Source organism: Schistocerca cancellata, chromosome 7, assembly GCF_023864275.1.
Source record: "Schistocerca cancellata isolate TAMUIC-IGC-003103 chromosome 7, iqSchCanc2.1, whole genome shotgun sequence".
Classification (NCBI taxonomy): domain Eukaryota; kingdom Metazoa; phylum Arthropoda; class Insecta; order Orthoptera; family Acrididae; genus Schistocerca; species Schistocerca cancellata.
Genome location: NC_064632.1, coordinates 324,654,311 through 324,674,130, shown reverse-complemented (window position 1 = coordinate 324,674,130; position 19,820 = coordinate 324,654,311). Strand labels below are relative to the sequence as shown.

General features: G+C 40.6%; 1 protein-coding gene across 1 annotated transcript in view; it reads right to left on the bottom strand.

Moving 5' to 3' along the window:
- LOC126092749 (cilia- and flagella-associated protein 44) overlaps positions 1-19,820 on the bottom strand; it is a 668,515-nt gene that overhangs the window by 237,228 nt on the left and 411,467 nt on the right. Inside the window, exon 18 of the mRNA XM_049908475.1 lies at positions 3,689-3,886. Coding sequence (XP_049764432.1) covers positions 3,689-3,886 — 198 coding nt within the window. The remainder of the gene's footprint in view (positions 1-3,688; positions 3,887-19,820) is intronic.

Here is a 19,820-nt window from a genome sequence, read left to right as displayed (position 1 = left end):
CAGTAAACGAACACGAATAACTAATACTCCAACAACACCTAGTGTACTGCCCTGGCCCAAATGAGTCTAGCAGGATATTTGGCTGAGTGGTATGTATGAACAGGGACAGCAAACAATGAAGAAAATCCAGTACTACAGCAGTAACTAGCGTGCTGCACTGGCCCACCATGACTGCTGCCACCACGCAGCAGGACAATTAAGTCACTGCTGCATCACTGGTTATTCATCATGTTTTACTAGCATCCGCCCCGATAGCTGAATGGTCAGCGTGACGGACTGCTGTCCTGAGGAGACCAGGTTCAATTCCCGGCTGGGTCAGAGATTTTTCTCCATTCAGGGACTGGGTGCTGTGTTGTCCTTATCATCATTTCATCCCCATCCAGCATGGAGGTTGCCCAATGTGGCGTCGAATGTAATAAGACCTGCACCAACGTGGCCGGTCCTGCCCTGTAAGGGGCCTCCTGGTCATTGACACCAAATTCTCATTTCCAATTCCATGTTTTACTGGCCCTCTTAACATATGTAGTTAAACTGAATATCACACTAAACTAACTTCAGATTACTCTATCAAATGGGTACATAAAATTCTGCTTTAAAAATAATTTTGTTTGTAACAGAAAAAGCTGATGCTTTCCATTGGCACTGCACATAGCATGAAAGATGTAATGAGCAGCATTTGTACAGGCTGACTCCAGCTACACATTGCAAAAATGCAATTTCAAATATCTTCTGAAACACCAGAGAAAATGCATCTGGTTATTCCTAGGAGACAGACCCAGTATATACTTCTGGGGAGGAGAAGATGGTCAGAGGGAGGGTGGAGGAAGAGATGGACAGAGTGCGGGGGTAGGAGATGGACAGAGAGTGTGAGGCGGAGATGGACAGAGAGTGTGAGGCGGAGATCAACAGGGGGGGGGGGGGGGGGTTGGGAGATGGACAGAGATAGGGGAGATGAGGAGATGGATAGAGAGAGGGAGCAGGAGATGGACAATGGGGATAAAGCCACGGGTAAAAGACTAGTGTTATATACAGTTTTTGGCATCATGACTACCAGTGTCGTATGTAGATTTAAAATTACATTATGGCTGAACATGAGAGCAGATTGATAGCATCAAAAGAGAAGGAGAAGGACAGGAAGAAATAATTAAATGAAATAATTACTATAATGGGTAAATAAAAGAATTCAGGATTATCTGGAAACAATACTGAGGAGATGAGCACCCATTTCACCTTCAGAGAGATGCCAGGGAGCGAACATAGTTCCCATAGAATTATTGCACATTGTTAGAGGCTAGAGTTAATAATGAGCAAGAAATGTAAGAATGAAGATGAATATGGAAAGAAAAGCATAAATTTTATCAACAGAAAAGGGAAAAAGAATGACAATTTTCTTAAATTAATATGTATCCCAATTTAATATAAGTCACACATGGAAGTAAAAAGCTTTTCAACATAAAAATACTACAAAAGAAATGTTATGTGCCTAAAGAAAGAAATATATTAACAAAAAAGCAATGTACTTATCAGACCAATGATCTAGAAGAATAGATGACTATGAATGAGTGGAAATGCTTGGAGAAACAAGGAGAGCAATAACAAAAGTCCAAAGCTGAAGAATCTAGTACAAGGAATTGAGGTCATTTAATACATTGTTACAGTAGGAGTGTCAAGATCAAGTTTTACCTAAGGTAAAGCATAAAGTGCAGGCATAATTGGTTGCAGAACTACACTGTATCTTCCACACAACTCTAATGTTTTTACTAAAGAGATCTTGACTTTACCAGTGTATAGACGGAATTGGATCATTAGACAGGCCAACTGCCTTTGCATCAAAACTCCTTAACAAAGATCAGTGCAACTACTCATGTACTGAGGAGGAGGCTCTTGCTATCATATATGGGGTGACCAGATTCTACCAATATCAAAATGGCTGAAAATTATACCTTGTGACACATCACAGGCCTCTCACCTCAATGTTCAACCCTTCCATGCCAGTCACTCCATGCATAGTGCAAAAGCCGTAGTGTCGGTCTCTGCTCCTTTACAATTACCAGTACAAAATTATTTGCAGGCCAATGGCTAAGCATTTGAACATAGATACTCTTTTCTCCTACTAGTTGGCATTGATTTGGTGATCAGCATCTGAGAGAACTCATGCTTCCACATTGATGCTTAAAACAATATATCACTTGACAGTTTTTCAACCGACCGCCATCAGATTGCTCAGGCAAATGCTGCAGGCCACAGTCTCAAGATTCCATAGCAACATCTCATCAACAGTTAGCTGCAGTCCATTAAACAGATTAGTGATCAAGTTGTATGCAATTATTTTGGACTTTGGCACACCTTATCAGCCCAGCAGGGTGTTATCCTATTACTTACAATGATCAGTCTCCTTTGTCGTAGTGTCACATTTGCTTCAAAAGGAAATTCTTTGCCTTTTCCATCAAGGAAACTGGGGCATTGTATGCACCAAGCAGCTTGCCCAATTCCACTGCACATGGTTCTGCATGGACATCCAAATCAAACAATTGGATTCACAATGTCCAACATGTGCAGAACACCATGCTGCTCCACCACAGAAACTTTTTGATTGGCCCAGGCCCAGAGCCATTGATAGCATTTGCATATTGACTTAGCTGGTCCCTACTGCAATTCTCATTAGCTTGTTGTGGTAGATGCCTATAGCAAGTTTCCATCTGTAGTGCCACCATCACCCTCACTGCAGCCACAGCCTGTGGCCCACCTCCACACTGCCACCTTCCAGTGGAACACCCTGAATCCTCCAGGTGCTATTGGGCTTTACCAATGGAAGATGTTCCATTTCTGAGCATGGGTGTGCACCCTAAGGCTGGTTTTCTGACTGATGTTTCTGGCCGTTCCCAAGACAGATGTCGGGGTGCAGACAGGGGCTCAGCAGCAGTTTCGGCTCTTGCCCCCTTACTGGCACCTGCACCCAGGCCTACCCCCCCCCCCCCCAATTGTTTCTGCCAGTACTGAGATATGAGTTTTGAGTTTTGTGTGTGTGGACGGCGGGGACTATGGTGTCGTCCAATATTGGTAGCATACCAGACATACATGCATAATGCATCCTGAGATTGGCAATAAACCACGTGACAGCCTCACCAATCCAAGGCCATCTTGAAGCTACACATCTAGCTGTATGCACATGTAACTCTAGCACTGAGCTGACGTACAAAGACACTGCAATCAGATCAGACCAATCGACTAGTGGTCTACAAGTGCAGTCAGTTGAAGTCTCAGCAGTTTATAATAGTTATCTGTGATTGTGCTCATTTTTAACAACTTTGTCAGTGAATGCACTCCCTTGCATCTGCTGTACAAAGAGTAAGTGAACACCTGTGTCCCTCAGATCAAGCATGCTGCTAAACATTTCTGCTTTCTGTCTAAGCACCCACTTATTCCTCAGCATCCTCCTCTAGCAGATCCAACACTATTATTACAGAGAATTTATGCAGTGGTTTTAGAAATACTTCCTTCTTGGCAGGAGAATGAGAAATAAATCATATATTGTATATGGCAGTGCGATTATTTAGAAAATATTTCAAGACAGTAAATGTAGGGGAACAGCAGTATCCATTAGATTTTGTCTACAAAATAAGTCACAATGTATGGAAATATGCTTCAGTATACAACATAAAACTGTGTTAACTGGTAAGATGCAGACCTCAAACTCTCTTTCAGGAAATTCTATATCTTCATGGAGAGCTGGAACAGGTGGTGGGAATTTAATCATATCATCAGGAATTTCTGTATGTATGTCCTTAATATATTTGTGCAAATGCTTAATTCTGTTGATAAGCTCCACTTTGTTGTTCCTTAGTCCATACAATTTGTCATTGTAATCTTTCTTGATATAATAAAGCTGAAAATAAAATTTAAATTAGACTGACTAGTAGAATATTAGTTACATTATATTAATTGTACAAATATACATTACAAACTAAAAATAATGGCATTTGGCTAAAGAAAAATAAAATAAAACAAATACTATTTGTAAACAGGTGCAACAACAAGCAGCTGGTATCAAGTTTTTGAAGACCAAACTCACTTATCACTCAACCCTTCCTGGATTAGTCTCTACAGGGCTCAGCTCTTGCATCAAGGGTGTAGCTTTGATCATTTCCATCATATTAGATCAAGACTAGTAAACATCTTTCCCAAATGTCCATAACAAAATGCCATCATTCAAAATCCCCACCAAATATGAACTAGAAACAAAAACATCCCTAATCATGTTTCCTTCTTCCCATTTCAAGTTCATGGAGGATCAGGTACTTTCAGCACATAAAATATTATACCAAAGGTAGAAGACTTCACTTGAGGCCATAGAAAATGAAGTTCTTCTTCAATTCAGATATACCTGTGTAATGAGATGCACAACCTGAATGATTATGACTATAGGTTATATAGTTTTTGGAGTACACAGAGAGCTATAGGAAGGAAACAGAAAAGATGTTGTCTTGAAGATGTCAATAGATATGGCAAGAGTATGCTCGGATAAGAGCGGAGGGCTGGAGGTGGAGACACAATGGTGGGTGGGGGCAGGGAGGGAAGGGAGGGAGATTTCTTAAATCAAACTTGCAGTTTTCAGATGACAGTCAAACGTCACAGATATTTACTCATAGCAAGTGTGCCGAGAGCCATTTGTTATGAAATATCAGAACTACTCGGTAGTCCACAGTTATCTTCTTTGCAAATAAATGCCAGTGTATTTGTGTTTTATGAGCTTGCAGGGGTGCTGCACAAATGTGGCTGTGAGGATCATGCAATAGTCGCATGCAGTTCTTGAATCACAGTACACCATATATTGCACAAAACAGTAATTTAGCCATTCTAGTTAAATCAATAGACTGGTATTCTCATTAATGAATTACTTTATTTTCAACAAAGTGGGAAAAGACAGACTGCTGCTTACCATAAAGAGACGCATCAAGTTGCAGATAGGCACAGTTAAAAGACACTTACATAAAGATTTCACCCACAGCCTTCATCAGTGAAAGAGAGAGACATACCATTCACACACAGAAGCAAGCACATCTCATGCACACATGACTGCCAACTCGAGCATCCTGGGCCATAATGCAGCTATCCTGTGGGTGCAAGCAGCAGTCTGCAAGGGGCAGGGAAGGGATAGTAGAGTACGGGTGGGGAGAGAGATGAATGCTGACTAGAGGAATGTGCAGAGACTAGACTGCCAGTAGGCACAGTGTCAGGAGGTAGTGGTGCAGGAAGGAAATCATTGTGCAGCTTTTTATATTCATATGAGAACAAACCAGCTGTCCACCAGCATGAACAGCCACTGCCAAACTGTGGTCAAGAGCAGAATAGACCACTCTGTGGTACAACATACAGTTGAACATAACACATTTGATTTCAATGGCTGCTCCATTACCCAACCCATTTGGATACTTTCCTCCATCACCAGCTTTTCTGAAGTGCGCAGTGAGAGTTATCTTTACCACACATTCTCCGCTCCTGTCATTATCCTGGTCTCAACCTATGGTAACATACTGTCCCAATACCTTCCACCCAACAGTTTCCGCCTCCTCTCTCCATCATCTCCTCCCATTCACATCTCCGACCCTGTTTATTTGCAGCCTTCTGCCAACACGTCTGTCTTTCATTTCCCACTCCTTTTTTGCTCATTTTTTCCCACCTCTCTGCCCCACAACCTCCTGATGCTGCACCTGTAGCCAGTCTAGTCCCTGCACAGTCCACTGGGCAGTGTTTTCCCCTCTTCCCACCTGTACACTACTATTCCTTCCCCTTCCCTGCCACCTACAAATTGCTGCTTGCATTCCACATGATAGCTGCATTCCAGCTTGAGATGCTGGAGTCCAGCCTGAGATGCCTGTGACTGGACTGCAGTAGGAGTCAGGGACAGTTCTTGCACCTGAGTCGACCACAAGGGAATGACCAATGAGGTGCAGGATTGGTAGCTGGATCAGGGTAGAGATGGACAAGGATATTCTGTAGGTTGGATGGTCAGCGGACACTATTTAGGGTGGTAGAGCACATATCACATTGATAGACAGGGGATACCAAGGGAGGGGAGAAAAGGAGAGGAAGGCAGAGATGAAGAGGTAGACAGGGATGGGAGAGGGAAATGGGAGAAAGGGGGAGAGACGGGGGCAAGAGAGACAGAGGGGAGATGCCATTCCTCACCCTTATCATAGGTAGATGCGCACAAACAGAAGCACTTTGTTCACCATCAGCATCATCCTCAAGAAAACTCAGGCTTATTCAATATTTTCCTCTCTGTCATTGTCAATCGACCCCAAAAACATTCATGCATAAAATCATATTCAAATTTCAGCCCACAGCATCTACATTGTCATTGCCCCTTCCTTGACATTATCTGTTTTACATATCGCAAGGCAGGGTATCCTGCAAGTGTCTTTCTAGGTCAGTGTGCATCAACAACTTCTGCTATCAGCACACTGCTAACTATCTTGCTGAAGCCCAGGGAAGCAAAGGGTGACATGCAACATCACATGTTGCAACTGTACATTCATGGGTTGATGGTAGATTTCCAGGTGGACACAGGCACAGCCACTTCTCTGATTAATGAGGATACATACTGAAACATTGGATTCTCACAGCTGCAATCTCCTCAGTGCAAAGAGGTGACATACAGTGGCCAGTCAATTCCATATCAGGGACAGATTATGGTCCAAGGTAAGTATAAAAACATTACTTGGCAACTAAACTTACCCATAGTCAACTCTTGGGTAACACATAACATTTTTGGTTTAAACACTTTTGCACCTACTGGTTTTCAAATTCAGGACTTGGTTAATTTGATTTCATCTGTGCCCCCATTCACAGAACTTGATGTATTGTGTGCACAAATTAAGCAGGTGTTTGAACATATATTACGTTGTGCAGCTGGGTTCCGGGCACACATTTGCTTAAAGTGATCAACAGTGTCTAAGTTTTTTAGAGCTCATTGGGGGGCTTTTATCATGCTTGAGCAAGGTAAAGCAGACCTAGGTAGGTTGCAAAATGTGTATGTTCTATCTCTAGTATTGTCTAACTGCTGGGCTATGTCCATGGCCTTGTTTCAGATACCTAATGGATTTTAAGTTTACTGTTCAAGCTGAAGCAAATGTCAATTCATATCCACTTCATTGACAGGAGGAATTGTTGGCTAAATTGGCTACAGGTCAATATTTTTCAGAGAAAGGTCTTGCTGATGTCTACTTTCAATTGCCTTTAGGTGAGGAGACAAAGCAGTTTTTAGGGCTTAATACACCATTTGGCATGTATCATTACAGCAGGTTGCCATTTAGAGTTGTAAGTGTTCCCGTGATATTTCACAGGTACCTTGAGCACTCATCCAAGGTATCCCCCCAGCTGTCTTAATTATTTAGACAATTTTTTTGTTACCAGAGTCACATGGGAGCAGCACCTGCACACTCTCCAGATGTTGTTTGACTGGCTCCAAGTCAACTGTCTGCACTGTCACCTTGACAACTCTAGCTTCTTCACATTGATTATCACGTACTTGCCTCATATGTAAAGTGAGATGGGGCCACCCAATGCAGGATCATGTGGCCACAACTGTTGAGTTACCAGCTCCTAAGAAACTCAAAGAACTACAGTTGTTCCGAAGCAAAGTAAATTATTATGCCAAGTTTATTCCAAATGTGACCTACATTTCCCATACACTCAATAAATTGTGTAAAAGAGGTGTTAAATTTGTGCTGTGTGATCAGAGGTGTCAGAAGCCTTTCATGCAACTAAAAAAGTGCCTTTGCTTGGCCCCTTGTTCAGCTGCATTCCACCCTGGCAAGTGTTTCATGCTTGCCGCTGATGCACCAGATTGTGGCATTGATGTTGTGCTGTCCCAAAAATACACAGATGGCACCGAAAAGCTCACTGCATTTGCATCTAAAACATGAGATGTGGCACAGAGAAATTATTCACAAATCAAGCAGGAAGTGCTGACTATCATGTATGGCATCCTAAAGTTCTATGTGTTCCTCTACAGTACGAAGTTTCAGCTGTTTGCCAATTACAGGTCTGTTATTCCACTGCTCAGCACCCATTCAAAACTTCACAATACAGTGGCATAGTGGATGCAATATTAGGCATAAGTCAGTATTTGTTCTATGAGGTCCATTATCAGCCCACCATGCAGCACTCCATCATGGACATGCTTTCCCAGTTGCAGTGTGTCACAGATGCCAAATTGGATAGTCATGAGGAACTGTGTTTTGCTTTAGACACAAAACAATCAATTAGAGCAGATATGGCCCATGATCCACACCTGGGAAAAGTGTCGTCTGCTGTATGGCAGGGGACCAAAGCTGTTGCATGAGGACATTGATCCAGAATGGTGCACCTATTTTTCCCTATGGCACAGGCTTATCAAAACTGAAGGAGTCATTTTCCTAGTGAAGGAGTAATTTTCCTAGCTACAGATGATAAGTGTCAGGTGATAGTTCCTTCCGTGCTCTGCCCTGTATACTGTGCAACACTTCCACACTGGACATTTGGGAATGTACAGAATGAAGGCAACAGCATGCCCGGGGTTCATGTCACCACTGAACACTATCTAGAACTGCACCTATGACCATTCAGCCCCAGTGCAGTGGTTCAACCCTTAGCCATGCCCTGACCAGCCCTTGGAAAGGGTATATGTCGATTTCTTGGATCCATTCCAGGTAGCAATGTGGCTGCTTGTTGTCAGTGCTCTCTCTAACTTTTTATATGTAGCATGTATAGCTACAACTACCAGTGCAACAACTTAGCACACTCTGTGCATCATACTTGATAGAGGATGCCCCTTCCATCCTAGTTCCCCACAATGGCCCTTAGTTCACAATATCAGCATTTCAGGATTTTTTGTCAGCATCCAATCCAGGAACCAACAGGAGGGTCAGGACATTTAAAACACAAATATGCAAACTGCTAACAACAGCCAATTCCAGCAAAGCACTCATCAGTTTCCTGACCTCCAACTGGTCCAGTCCCATGAAGGGACATAGTCTGGTTGCAATTTTTCATGTGCATGGACCCCGAATCCTGCTCAATCTTCTGCACCCAACTCTGCAAGCCCACTGGCCATGCACACAAGTTTATCACCACGTGGACACCCCTGTCTGTGCTTATACTTTCAGCCAGAGCCTTGGCTAGGTCTAAGGCAGTGTCACCAACCACAGGTGGAGTCAGATGTCTGAGGCTGATGGTGGCCAGAAGAAGCTGGCCCTGTGCCGCAATTAGCTCCATCTGTAATGTGACATACCACCACCCTATTTCCTGCCACTGCCAGCTAGCCATGCCATCTGTGATCGCCCCACAGTCTGGCCAGCCCACCAGCCTGCCTCTTATTACAAAAACCTCTGCCCTCATGTTAGGTGTTGGCAAGAAATCAACCATGACTAGCATTGGGAGGCAATGAAAATTGAACCCTTTCCTCCCCCTAAACCACTTCCAGCTCCCACTTCCACCACTGGTGGCACACTTCCCCCACCATCAGTGAGTGAGGTGGATCGTTATTGGACTGTGCTGTCTACAGAGACCAACCCGTTCGTCCCAGCTCTGTCCCTTCCAATGCCCACTCCACTGTCGGCTATGCCAGCTGTGCCCCTGACTCTGTTGATCAGCGAAGACTCTCACAGATGGCATTTCCTCTCACCTCTGCTGATCATAATAGGAACCCTCCACAGGCACCTTTTTGGGCTTTCCTACATTCCTCTCTTCCTTTCCTCATTAAAATGGGCAACAGCTGGTTAACTTTCAGCCCTACATGCCAATTAAAGAAGGATTTAGTACCTGAGGGCGATATGATTTCTCCATCTAGCCTAAGTATCATTAGAAAGAACACATCAGGGCTCCAAATGACAGACACACCTCATGCCCACATGACACTCAGCCACCACAGCAAGCCGTGAAGTTGGGTCACCCTGTGATGAGTATTTATCAATAAACTACAGCCTGGCAATTGCGTCCAGTCTCTCACTGTTCTTGGAAGTCCTACACACAAGACGCTGAATGGCAGAGTATTTTGACTTTGCCTGGCTAACACTTTGTGATATGGACTTATCCCTGGATTGTAGTGTATGTTTCAACGATTGGGAAACACTCTGGACTTCTGTTGGTTCGAAATTCATGTCGTTATTGATGATCTCCACTGCCAGTCACCACCAGAATCCATTGTGTCTTTCTGCCGGTCTCCTTGTTGCCACCACTGTGAGACTTCATAAACTGTGTTTTTATGTACAAAGAGTACCATAGAACACTTACCAGAATCTTTATTGACAGACAATATCCCCTCCAGCTCATCCATAAACAGATCTTCTGTGCATTTCCTCCTCTGACACCAGTAAATCTGTTAACCAGCCACCAACCAGCACTCCCCTGGTCCCCCAATATAACCTTGGTCTTCAAAACCTCAACCACATCCTTCACCAGGGCTCTGACTACCTCTCATCATGCCCTGAGATGAGGGATATCCTACCCAAAATCCTACCTGCATCACTCAAAATTGTGTTCCACTGGCCATCCAACCAACAGAATACCCTTGTTCATCCTTACTCCAGTCCTTTACCTCGAGGGTCATTAATATGTGGTTGACGCAGGTGCAAGACATGTCCCGTACAACCAGCACCACCTCCTACTGCAGTCCAGTCACAGCCATCTCATACCCAATGAAATACAGGGACACATACAAAAGCAACCAAGAAATTAAAAACTTAGGCCAGTATTACACTATCATATTTCTTTGACAAGAAAGATGATCAAATATCCATCAAATTTATTTGACAAAGATCTTTGACATGGTGCAAGAAACAGATATTACACTGTTGTGATATTTTCCACTAAATTTAAAGATGTTGGACAACAACAACTTGTTATTAGGCACTGAAGCTGCTTGCACCACAATTTTATTGCATTGTGTGTGCATTTGGAAGAAAAGTGGTAGAAGAAAAGGAAACATACTTGGCTGAACCCATGGGTATTACTTTGAGACAGTAAAAGCATCCAACAAAATTTGTTATCAGAGCTGCAAGTGGAGGATGTCAAGTTTTACATAAATTACTTAGAATGAATGAGAGTGCATTAAAGTGTTTGCTCAGCAGAGTGGCTTCTCATACTACAAACCAGACTACTCACTTGAACAATGCTATATGTGCAGAAGACAGGCTCACTGTGACACTATGATTTCTTGATACAGGAGAGAGCTACTCCAGTTTACAGTACAGCACTCGAATACCACAATGCACATTAACCAAAATAATTCCAGAAATGTCTGAAGCACTTATTAAAGTAGTTAAGGGGGAATATCCAAAGATAAATAAATGTTTGGTGCACAATATGGGGAATAAGAACAATTTTTATTTTTGAATAATTTAATTAATAAAATTAGTGTTCCAATAACCACAAAATTAATAACAAGTACAAAAGAGATGAAGTGCTATTTAACTTCTGCCATCCAGAGTTCAAAAATATACAAAGTAGAATGGAAAGTTAAGATCTTTTATTTTAGAGAGTGACCACCACCTCTATCCTGGCTTTCTGAAAAGCTGGCTGGATGTTTCCAGATGTAGAGGTGGATGGCTGTAACTGTGATTGTGGATATGAAGTCGCCTGCAGTATATTACACCTGCCCATTAGCACACGATTAATAGCATGCATTGTGCCCTTTGCTGACCCCCTCCCCACTCCGTCCCAGTTGAAGCAAGGTTATTATCAAGAGTTGAAGGAACACACCAACTTAATTTCTTTGACATAAATATTTGATGTATCAACTGTAACAAAGAAATTAGGTAGAGTAATACTGGTCTTAAAAACTTCCAACAATGCAAATACAGGACAGATGTAACAATATTATGAAAAGGATAGTTGCTATTCACCATACAGCAGACATACTGAGTCACAGACAGGCACAGTGAAAAGACTGTCAGAAAGTGAGCTTTCAGCCAACAAGGATTTCATCGGACACAGTCAACACACACACGCGCACACACACACACACACACACACACACACACACACACACACACACACATGCGTTTGCGTGAGTGTGTGTGTGTGTGTGGGTGGGTGGGTAAGTGTGTGTGTGTGTGTGTGTGAGAGAGAGAGAGAGAGAGAGAGAGAGAGAGAGAGAGAGAGAGAGAGCGAGAGAGAGTGTGTTGTCTATTTCTCCATAGGCCTTCTTTGCAGAAAGCTCACTTTTTGACGGTCTTTTTGTTGTCCCTATCTGCACTCAACATCTCCACTATATGATGAGTAGCAACTATCCTTTTCATAATAAACTTACAAACTTCATTTATTATACTGCTGATTTTCAAATTTATAGTATAAGCCAAAATTTATAGTGTAAGCCAGAGATACAAAGCTTCATAATTATACGAAGCTGGTTGTTTTCATTTTTCAAACTGACAATTTGAGGCTTTCTAATCAATTCCGAAACATCTGTCTTTATTTCACTGATTGTATATTCCAACCAAGCTTTTGTCTCCCCCCCCCCCCCCCCCCACCTCTTGTGGCTCAATATTAAGCAATCATTATGACTCTATATGTAGTCCACTGCATTTCATGTTTCTCATACTTTATTTATTGTAATTCCAAAGGGAAGTGGTAACACACAGTTTTTAAACTGATCTCCACTGTTTTTTTTTTTTTTTTTAATTAAGAAAGGGGATTTATGTTTAGTCCATTTTATCTAAATCCAAGCAAAACTTTCTCCAGTTTGGTTTTCCCCAACTCTTGTTTATATTTCATAAGACTGACCTATGACCGTGAAGTGCATGGCGGAGGATAGTATCTAGTATAGGGCCACATCTCAGGATTTCTTCCTGTTTCAACTATATATGAAGCACAGGAAGAATGACTGATTAAACATATCTGTGACTACTGCAGTTAATCTTGTCTTGACAGTCCCTAAGGGAGTGGTATGTAGAGGGATGAAGAATACCTCTAAATTTTCAGTGAACAGTGGTTTTTTAATTATGAAAGTTGGCTTTCACAGAATAATTGCCTTCAATATTTAGTTCATGTTTTCAACATCTCCATGACACTCTACTGTGGATCAAACAAGCCTGAGTCCATTCATGCCACTCTTCCCTGTACATGTTCAGTATCCCAGTTAGTGCCATTTGCTATGGGTCTCACTGTAATACGACAACCCTTTTCGGAATCCTGTATCCTTTTCCAGTCTCATCCCCACTCTCTTGAAGAGGGCATATGTATAATATCAGTAATTTACAACAGTTTAACCTGCTACTTTCATTTTTTCTTTTCTGGTTATCTGGATTCGAATACACTTTTGCAGCAAATTAGTAATTTGCACTAATTTAAGCTATTGTATTGACATTGTTTACGTTGGGATCTCACCAATATGCAGAATGAAGGAAACATGTTGGAGTAAAAGCTGACATGCCATCACAATTTGTACATTATAAAAACTTCAGGCACATGGTAGGAATAATTCCGCTATTGTAATTATGGAATAATTAACGATTAATGTACCGATACTTCTGATCATCAAAATACAGCTATTTTTTATGTATTAAAACTAAAAAAAAATTGTATTCCTGATAGAAATATGACATGATAAAATTTCAGTCAGAATTAAGCATACTTATGTTTTAATTCCCCCCCATAAACCATGGATCTTGCCATTGGTGGGGAGGCTTGCGTGCCTCAGTGATACAGTTAGCCATACCGTAGGTGCAACCACAACAGAGGGGTATCTGTTGAGAGGCCAGACAAAAATGTGGTTCCTGAAGAGGGGTAGCAGCCTATTCAGTAGCTGCAAGGGCAACAGTCCGGATGATTGACTGATCTGGCCTTGTAACACTAATCAAAACGGCCTTGCTGTGCTGGTACTGCAACGGCTGAAAGCAAGGGGAAACTACAGCCGTAATTTTTCCCAAGGGCATGCAGCTTTACTGTATGGTTAAATGATGATGGCATCCTGTTGGGTAAAATATTCCAGAGGTAAAATAGTCCCCCATTTGGATCTCCGGGCGGGGACTACTCAAGAGGATGTCGTTATGGTAGGTTAGAAAATTTAAAAAGGAAAATGGATAGGTTAAAGTTAGATATAGTGGGAATTACTGAAGTTTGGGGGCAGGAGAAACAAGACTTCTGGTCAGGTGACTACAGGGTTATAAACACAAAATCAAATAGGGTTAATGCAGGAGTAGGTTTAATAATGAATAGGAAAATAGGAAAGCGAGTAAGCTACTACAAACAGCATAGTGAAAGCATTATTGTGGCAAAGGTAGATACGAAACCCACGCCTACTACAGTAGCACAAGTTTATATGCCAACTAGCTCTGCAGATGACAAAGAAATTGATGAAATGTATGTTGAAATAAAAGAAATTATTCAGATAGTGAAGGGTGACGAAAATTTAATAGTCATGGGTGACTGGAATTCAGTAGTAGGAAAAGGGAGAGAAGGAAACGTAGTAAGTGAATATGGATTGGGGCTAAGAAATGAAGAGGAAGCCGCCTGGTAGAATTTTGCACAGAGCACAACTTAATCATAGCTAACACTTGGTTCAAGAATCACAAAAGAAGGCTGTATACATGGAAGAAGCCTGGAGATACTGACAGGTTTCAGATAGATTATATAATGGTAAGACAGAGATTTAGGAACCAGGTTTTAAATTGTAAGACATTTCCAGGGGCAGATGTGGACTCTGGCCACAATCTATTGGTTATGATCTGTAGATTAAAACTGAAGAAACTGCAAAAAGGTGGGAATTTAAGGAGATGGTACCTGGATAAACTGACTAAAACAGAGGTTGTACAGAGTTTCAGGGAGAGCATAAGAGAATAATTGACAGGAATGGGGGAAAGAAATACAGTAGAAGAAGAATGGGTAGCTCTGAGATATGAAGTAGTGAAGGCAGCAGACGATCAAGTAGGTAAGAAGATGAGGGCTAGTAGAAATCCTTGGGTAACAGAAGAAATATTAAATTTAATTGATGAAAGGAGAAAATATAAAAATGCAGTAAATGAAGCAGGCAAAAAGGAATACAAACGTCTCAAAAATGAGATCGACAGGAAGTGCAAAATGGCTAAGCAGGGATGGCTAGAGGACAAATGTAAGGATGTAGAGGCTTATCTCACTAGGGGTAAGATAGATAATGCCTACAGGAAAATCAAAGAGACCTTTGGAGAAAAGAGAACCACTTGTATGAACATCAAGTGCTCAGATGGAAACCCAGTTCTAAGCAAAGAAGGGAAAGCAGAAAGGTGGAAGGAGTATATAGAGGGTCTTTACAAGGGTGATGTACTTGAGGACAATATTATGGAAATGGAAGAGGATGTAGATGAAGATGAAATGGGAGATACGATACTGCGTGAAGAGTTTGACAGAGCACTCACAGACCTGAGTCGAAACAAGGCCCCCGAAGTGGACAACATTACATTAGAACTACTGACAGCCTTGGGAGAGCCAGTCCTGACAAAACTCTACCATCTGGTGAGCAAGATGTATGAGACAGGTGAAATACCCTCAGACTTCAAGAAGAATACAATAATTCCAATCCCAAAGAAAGCAGGTGTTGACAGCTGTGAAAATTACCGAACTATCAGTTTAATAAGTCACAGCTGCAAAATACTAACGCAAATTCTTTACAGATGAATGGAACAACTAGTAGAAGCCAACCTCGGGGAAGATTAGTTTGGATTCCGTAGAAATGTTGGAACACGTGAAGCAATACTGACCCTAAGGCTTACCTTAGAAGCTAGATTAAGGAAGGGCAAACCTACGTTTCTAGCATTTGTAGGCTTAGAGAAAGCTTTTGACAATGTTGAGTGGAAAACTCTCTTTCAAATTCTGAAGGTGGCAGGGGTAAAATACAGAGAGCGAAAAGCTATTTACAATTTGTACAGAAACCAGATGGCAGTTATAAGAGTCGAGGGACATGAAAGGGAAGCAGTGGTTGGGAAGGGAGTGAGATAGGGTTGTAGTCTCTCCCCGACGTTATTCAATCTGTATATCGAGCAAGCAGTGAAGGAAACAAAAGAAAAATTCGGAGTAGGTATTAAAATCCATGGAGAAGAAATAAAAACTTTGAGGTTCGCCGATGACATTGTAATTCTGTCAGAGACAGCAAAAGACTTGGAAGAGCAGTTGAACGGAATGGATAGTGTCTTGAAAGGAGGATATAAGATGAACATCAACAAAAGCAAAACAAGGATAATGGAATGTACTTGAATTAAGTTAGGTGATGCTGAGGGAATTAGATTAGGAAATGAGACACTTAAAGTAGTAAAGGAGTTTTGCTATTTGGGGAGCAAAATAACTGATGATGGTAGAAGTAGAGAGGATATAAAATGTGGACTGGCAACGGCAAGGAAAGTGTTTCTGAAGAAGAGAAATTTGTTAACATCGAGTATTGATTTAAGTGTCAGGAAGTCGTTTCTGAAAGTATTTGTATGGAGTGTAGCCACGCTAATGAGGAAGTATTGAATAGGATTGGGGAGAACAGAAGTTTGTGGCACAACTTGACTAGAAGAAGGGATCGGTTGGTATGACATGTTCTGAGGCATCAAGGGATCACCAATTTAGTATTGGAGGGCAGCGTGGATAGTAAAAATCATAGAGGGAGACCAAGAGATGAATACACTAAGCAGATTCAGAAGGATGTAGGTTGCGGTAGATACTGGGAGATGAAGAAGCTTGCACAGGATAGAGTAGCATGGAGAGCTGCATCAAACCAGTCTCAGGACTGAAGACCACAACAACAACAACATGTTTTAATTGGTGTCGGTTATATGGAAATGTAATTACGACTATACGGAAATGTAAAATTATTACTCATACAAAATTTAATTAACTGAACCAAGGCCTTTTGTTCAATAAAACTAATCCCTCTGTTCACCTGAAAATGATAGGGTGATTATCCTTCAAGTAAGAAACATGATACATGCAAATTAACGAAATATATTGTTGCAATGATAAAACATGTAATTTGTAGTCTTAATAGAAACAGATTCTTTCCTGTTTTTGTACGAAATTATTCACTTTTAATTCATGTAAATTTCTATGCAATTTGGGAAGGCAAATGTAAAAATTTTAAATGTATAAGTCTAAAAATTTAATATGTAACAATTTCAGTAACTGTTTAAAATCATACAAATACAGGTGATTTGTACACCACCATAGGTCAGTCCAAAGTTAGTCTTACATCAGTTATGAGACAGTGTTAAGTCAATTTTACGCATTTAGTTTGCCATCAAACATCTAGCATGGGATATAAAACTCTTTGTGAACATGAATTCCTGGAGCTTATTTCTACCATTTCATGACCCCCATGTGGCGATTCAGTAACATCAAGATGAACCTACAGCAGTTATGAAGCAGCATCCCAGATTACACAATCTATGTATTATTTATTTGGTGGAGGGTGTCTGTAATATGACGCGGTATTCTGTTTTTCTTGTGCTAAGCAATGACAAACATCCAAAATTTCACCACGCAAAAACATTTTCGCCACATTATATTACAATGTGGTGAAAGGAGCTGGGATGTGTATAAAACTGCATTATATGCTAATGCTTATTAAGTAAATGGAAACAAGGACGTATATGGAAAAAGTGGATGTGTGAGTCAATGGACCAACAGCCAGCAGCCAGCAGCTTGGATTGCCAGATGAGTACCAAAGCATTATTTATGTGACAGAGTAGTGAAACAGTGAACTGTTAGGATGTGAAATTGCTTGCTTAAGTCAGGAAAAAATAACTGCATGTGACATACTTCAAAAATATTATAGGAAAGATTTTTTTTATTTATTATTATTATTATTTTTTTTTAATCATCTCATCAAAGTTGTGCATAAATCAGTTAAAATGAGTAGAAGCAATATATTTTTTGTATGTGACCAAGACGGAATCACAAGAAGTTCGGGTCAGTGGCTGCATGAATCAACACCAAATCTAAATACTCAAAGGAAATTGGAAATTTGCGATAAGATCTTATGGGACCAAACTGCTGAGGTCAGCAGTCCCTAATCTTACACACTACTTAATCTAACTTAAACTAACTTATGCTAAGGACAACACACACACCCATGCCCAAGGGAGGACTCGAACCTCTGACAGAGGGAGCTGCGCAGACCATGACGAGGCACCACAGAACGCATGGCTTCCCCTCATGGCAATTACTCAAAGCCACGAGAACCCATCAAGTAGTTTAACTTTACCTTTCCATGGATTTCAACAATCAGAAAATTTGTTAGATCAGCTTTCAAGATTACTAGATAGTAAACCGTCCAAAATCAATTGTAGAAAAATAGACAATACTATCATAAAAATGGACCAGAAACTATAAGCAATTAGGGAAGATGTTAATAAGGCAGATAGACAAATAAACAGTGTAAATGAAAGAGTAGACAATGTAGAATCTGAAGTGGGCTGTTTGAAGAAATTTGCTGTTACTGAATTACAGCTAGTTAACAAACATGTTGACATAATTGACAAATGAGTAAAAAGAACAGAAAATATCATCATTGACAAACTCAACAGATGAAAATCAGAGTTGCATAACATACAAATTTATATTGAAACTGAAAATAATTTAATTGATGAGAAACTAAAATTTAATTCCATATTGGTTACAGAGCAAATTTCTTCAGTAAACAGCGAAGTGGATTATGAATCAAATAATCTTCAAACAGTCAACTCTAAAGTTGTAAATTTTTAGTTGTATATGTTTAGTATTATATATAGTGGAAATAACATGTTTCAAAACAATTACTGTAACGTTATTATGAAAATTTTTCTGGGTGATTTTAAACTACACCCTGTCGATTATTTGTGCCAGTGCAAGGGCAGCTTTGCACCGGGCATACCAGAACATACGCAAGTGAAATTTGCTAAACAATATTTAGATGGAGAGGCATTATATTGGGCTAACCAACATGCTAACCCAGAAATGACATTTTCAGAGTTTGAAAAATTATTTTTAAACAAATTTTGGTCAGAAAGTATGCAGGTCGAAATGAAACCAGAATTTTTTAATGGGTGTAGATTTCATGAAGAGAGATGAGAATGCGAGAATTTTGTGAAAAGCAGCTTACAACATTAGCACACTTATAAACCACTTGACAATTAATCCAAACTGGCACACTGAAGTGGCGTTTACCTGGGTGTGGAGCCTTGTTTACGTACCAGATGACAGTATTGAGGAATTTCTGAAGTACATAGTAGAATGTGCTTGGGAGAACAGTTTTCAGAATTGGGGGTCATCACAACACCACCAGAATAACAACAACAGGAACAATAGTGACAGATATGATGTGAATAGTGAATAGTGTTTTATTCGTCTCATAACATACAATTTCTAATCATATGATTAGTGTACAGGAGACACGTCAAAAAATGGATAACACAACTTAGGCCTAATTGGTACAAAGAATTTGAACATTAATATAAACTTTTATTTTTCTTTCCTCCCTTTTGTGAAGGACAGCTACATTTATACACAAGACTATACGTAAATTTATCCTGCTCAAATGTTCAGTTCATCCTTCATGAACTCCTCAACAGTGTAGTAGCAGGGTTTGACAAGTATATCATATAGCTTTGTTTTCAGTGTCTCTAGGTTCATACTCAGAACATTCTTTCCTTTTAGCTTGTTATGAATTTTCATTGCCATATACTGAGGAGACTGCGCATATAGGTTTAACCGATGAGTGGGAAGCATAAAATTGTCTTTGTTTCTTGTGTTATATGAGTGATTGAAACAGTTTTCCTCGAATAACTCTAAATTGCTATGTAGAAAGATGATAATATCATAGATGTATAAGGAAGGAACTGTTAATAACT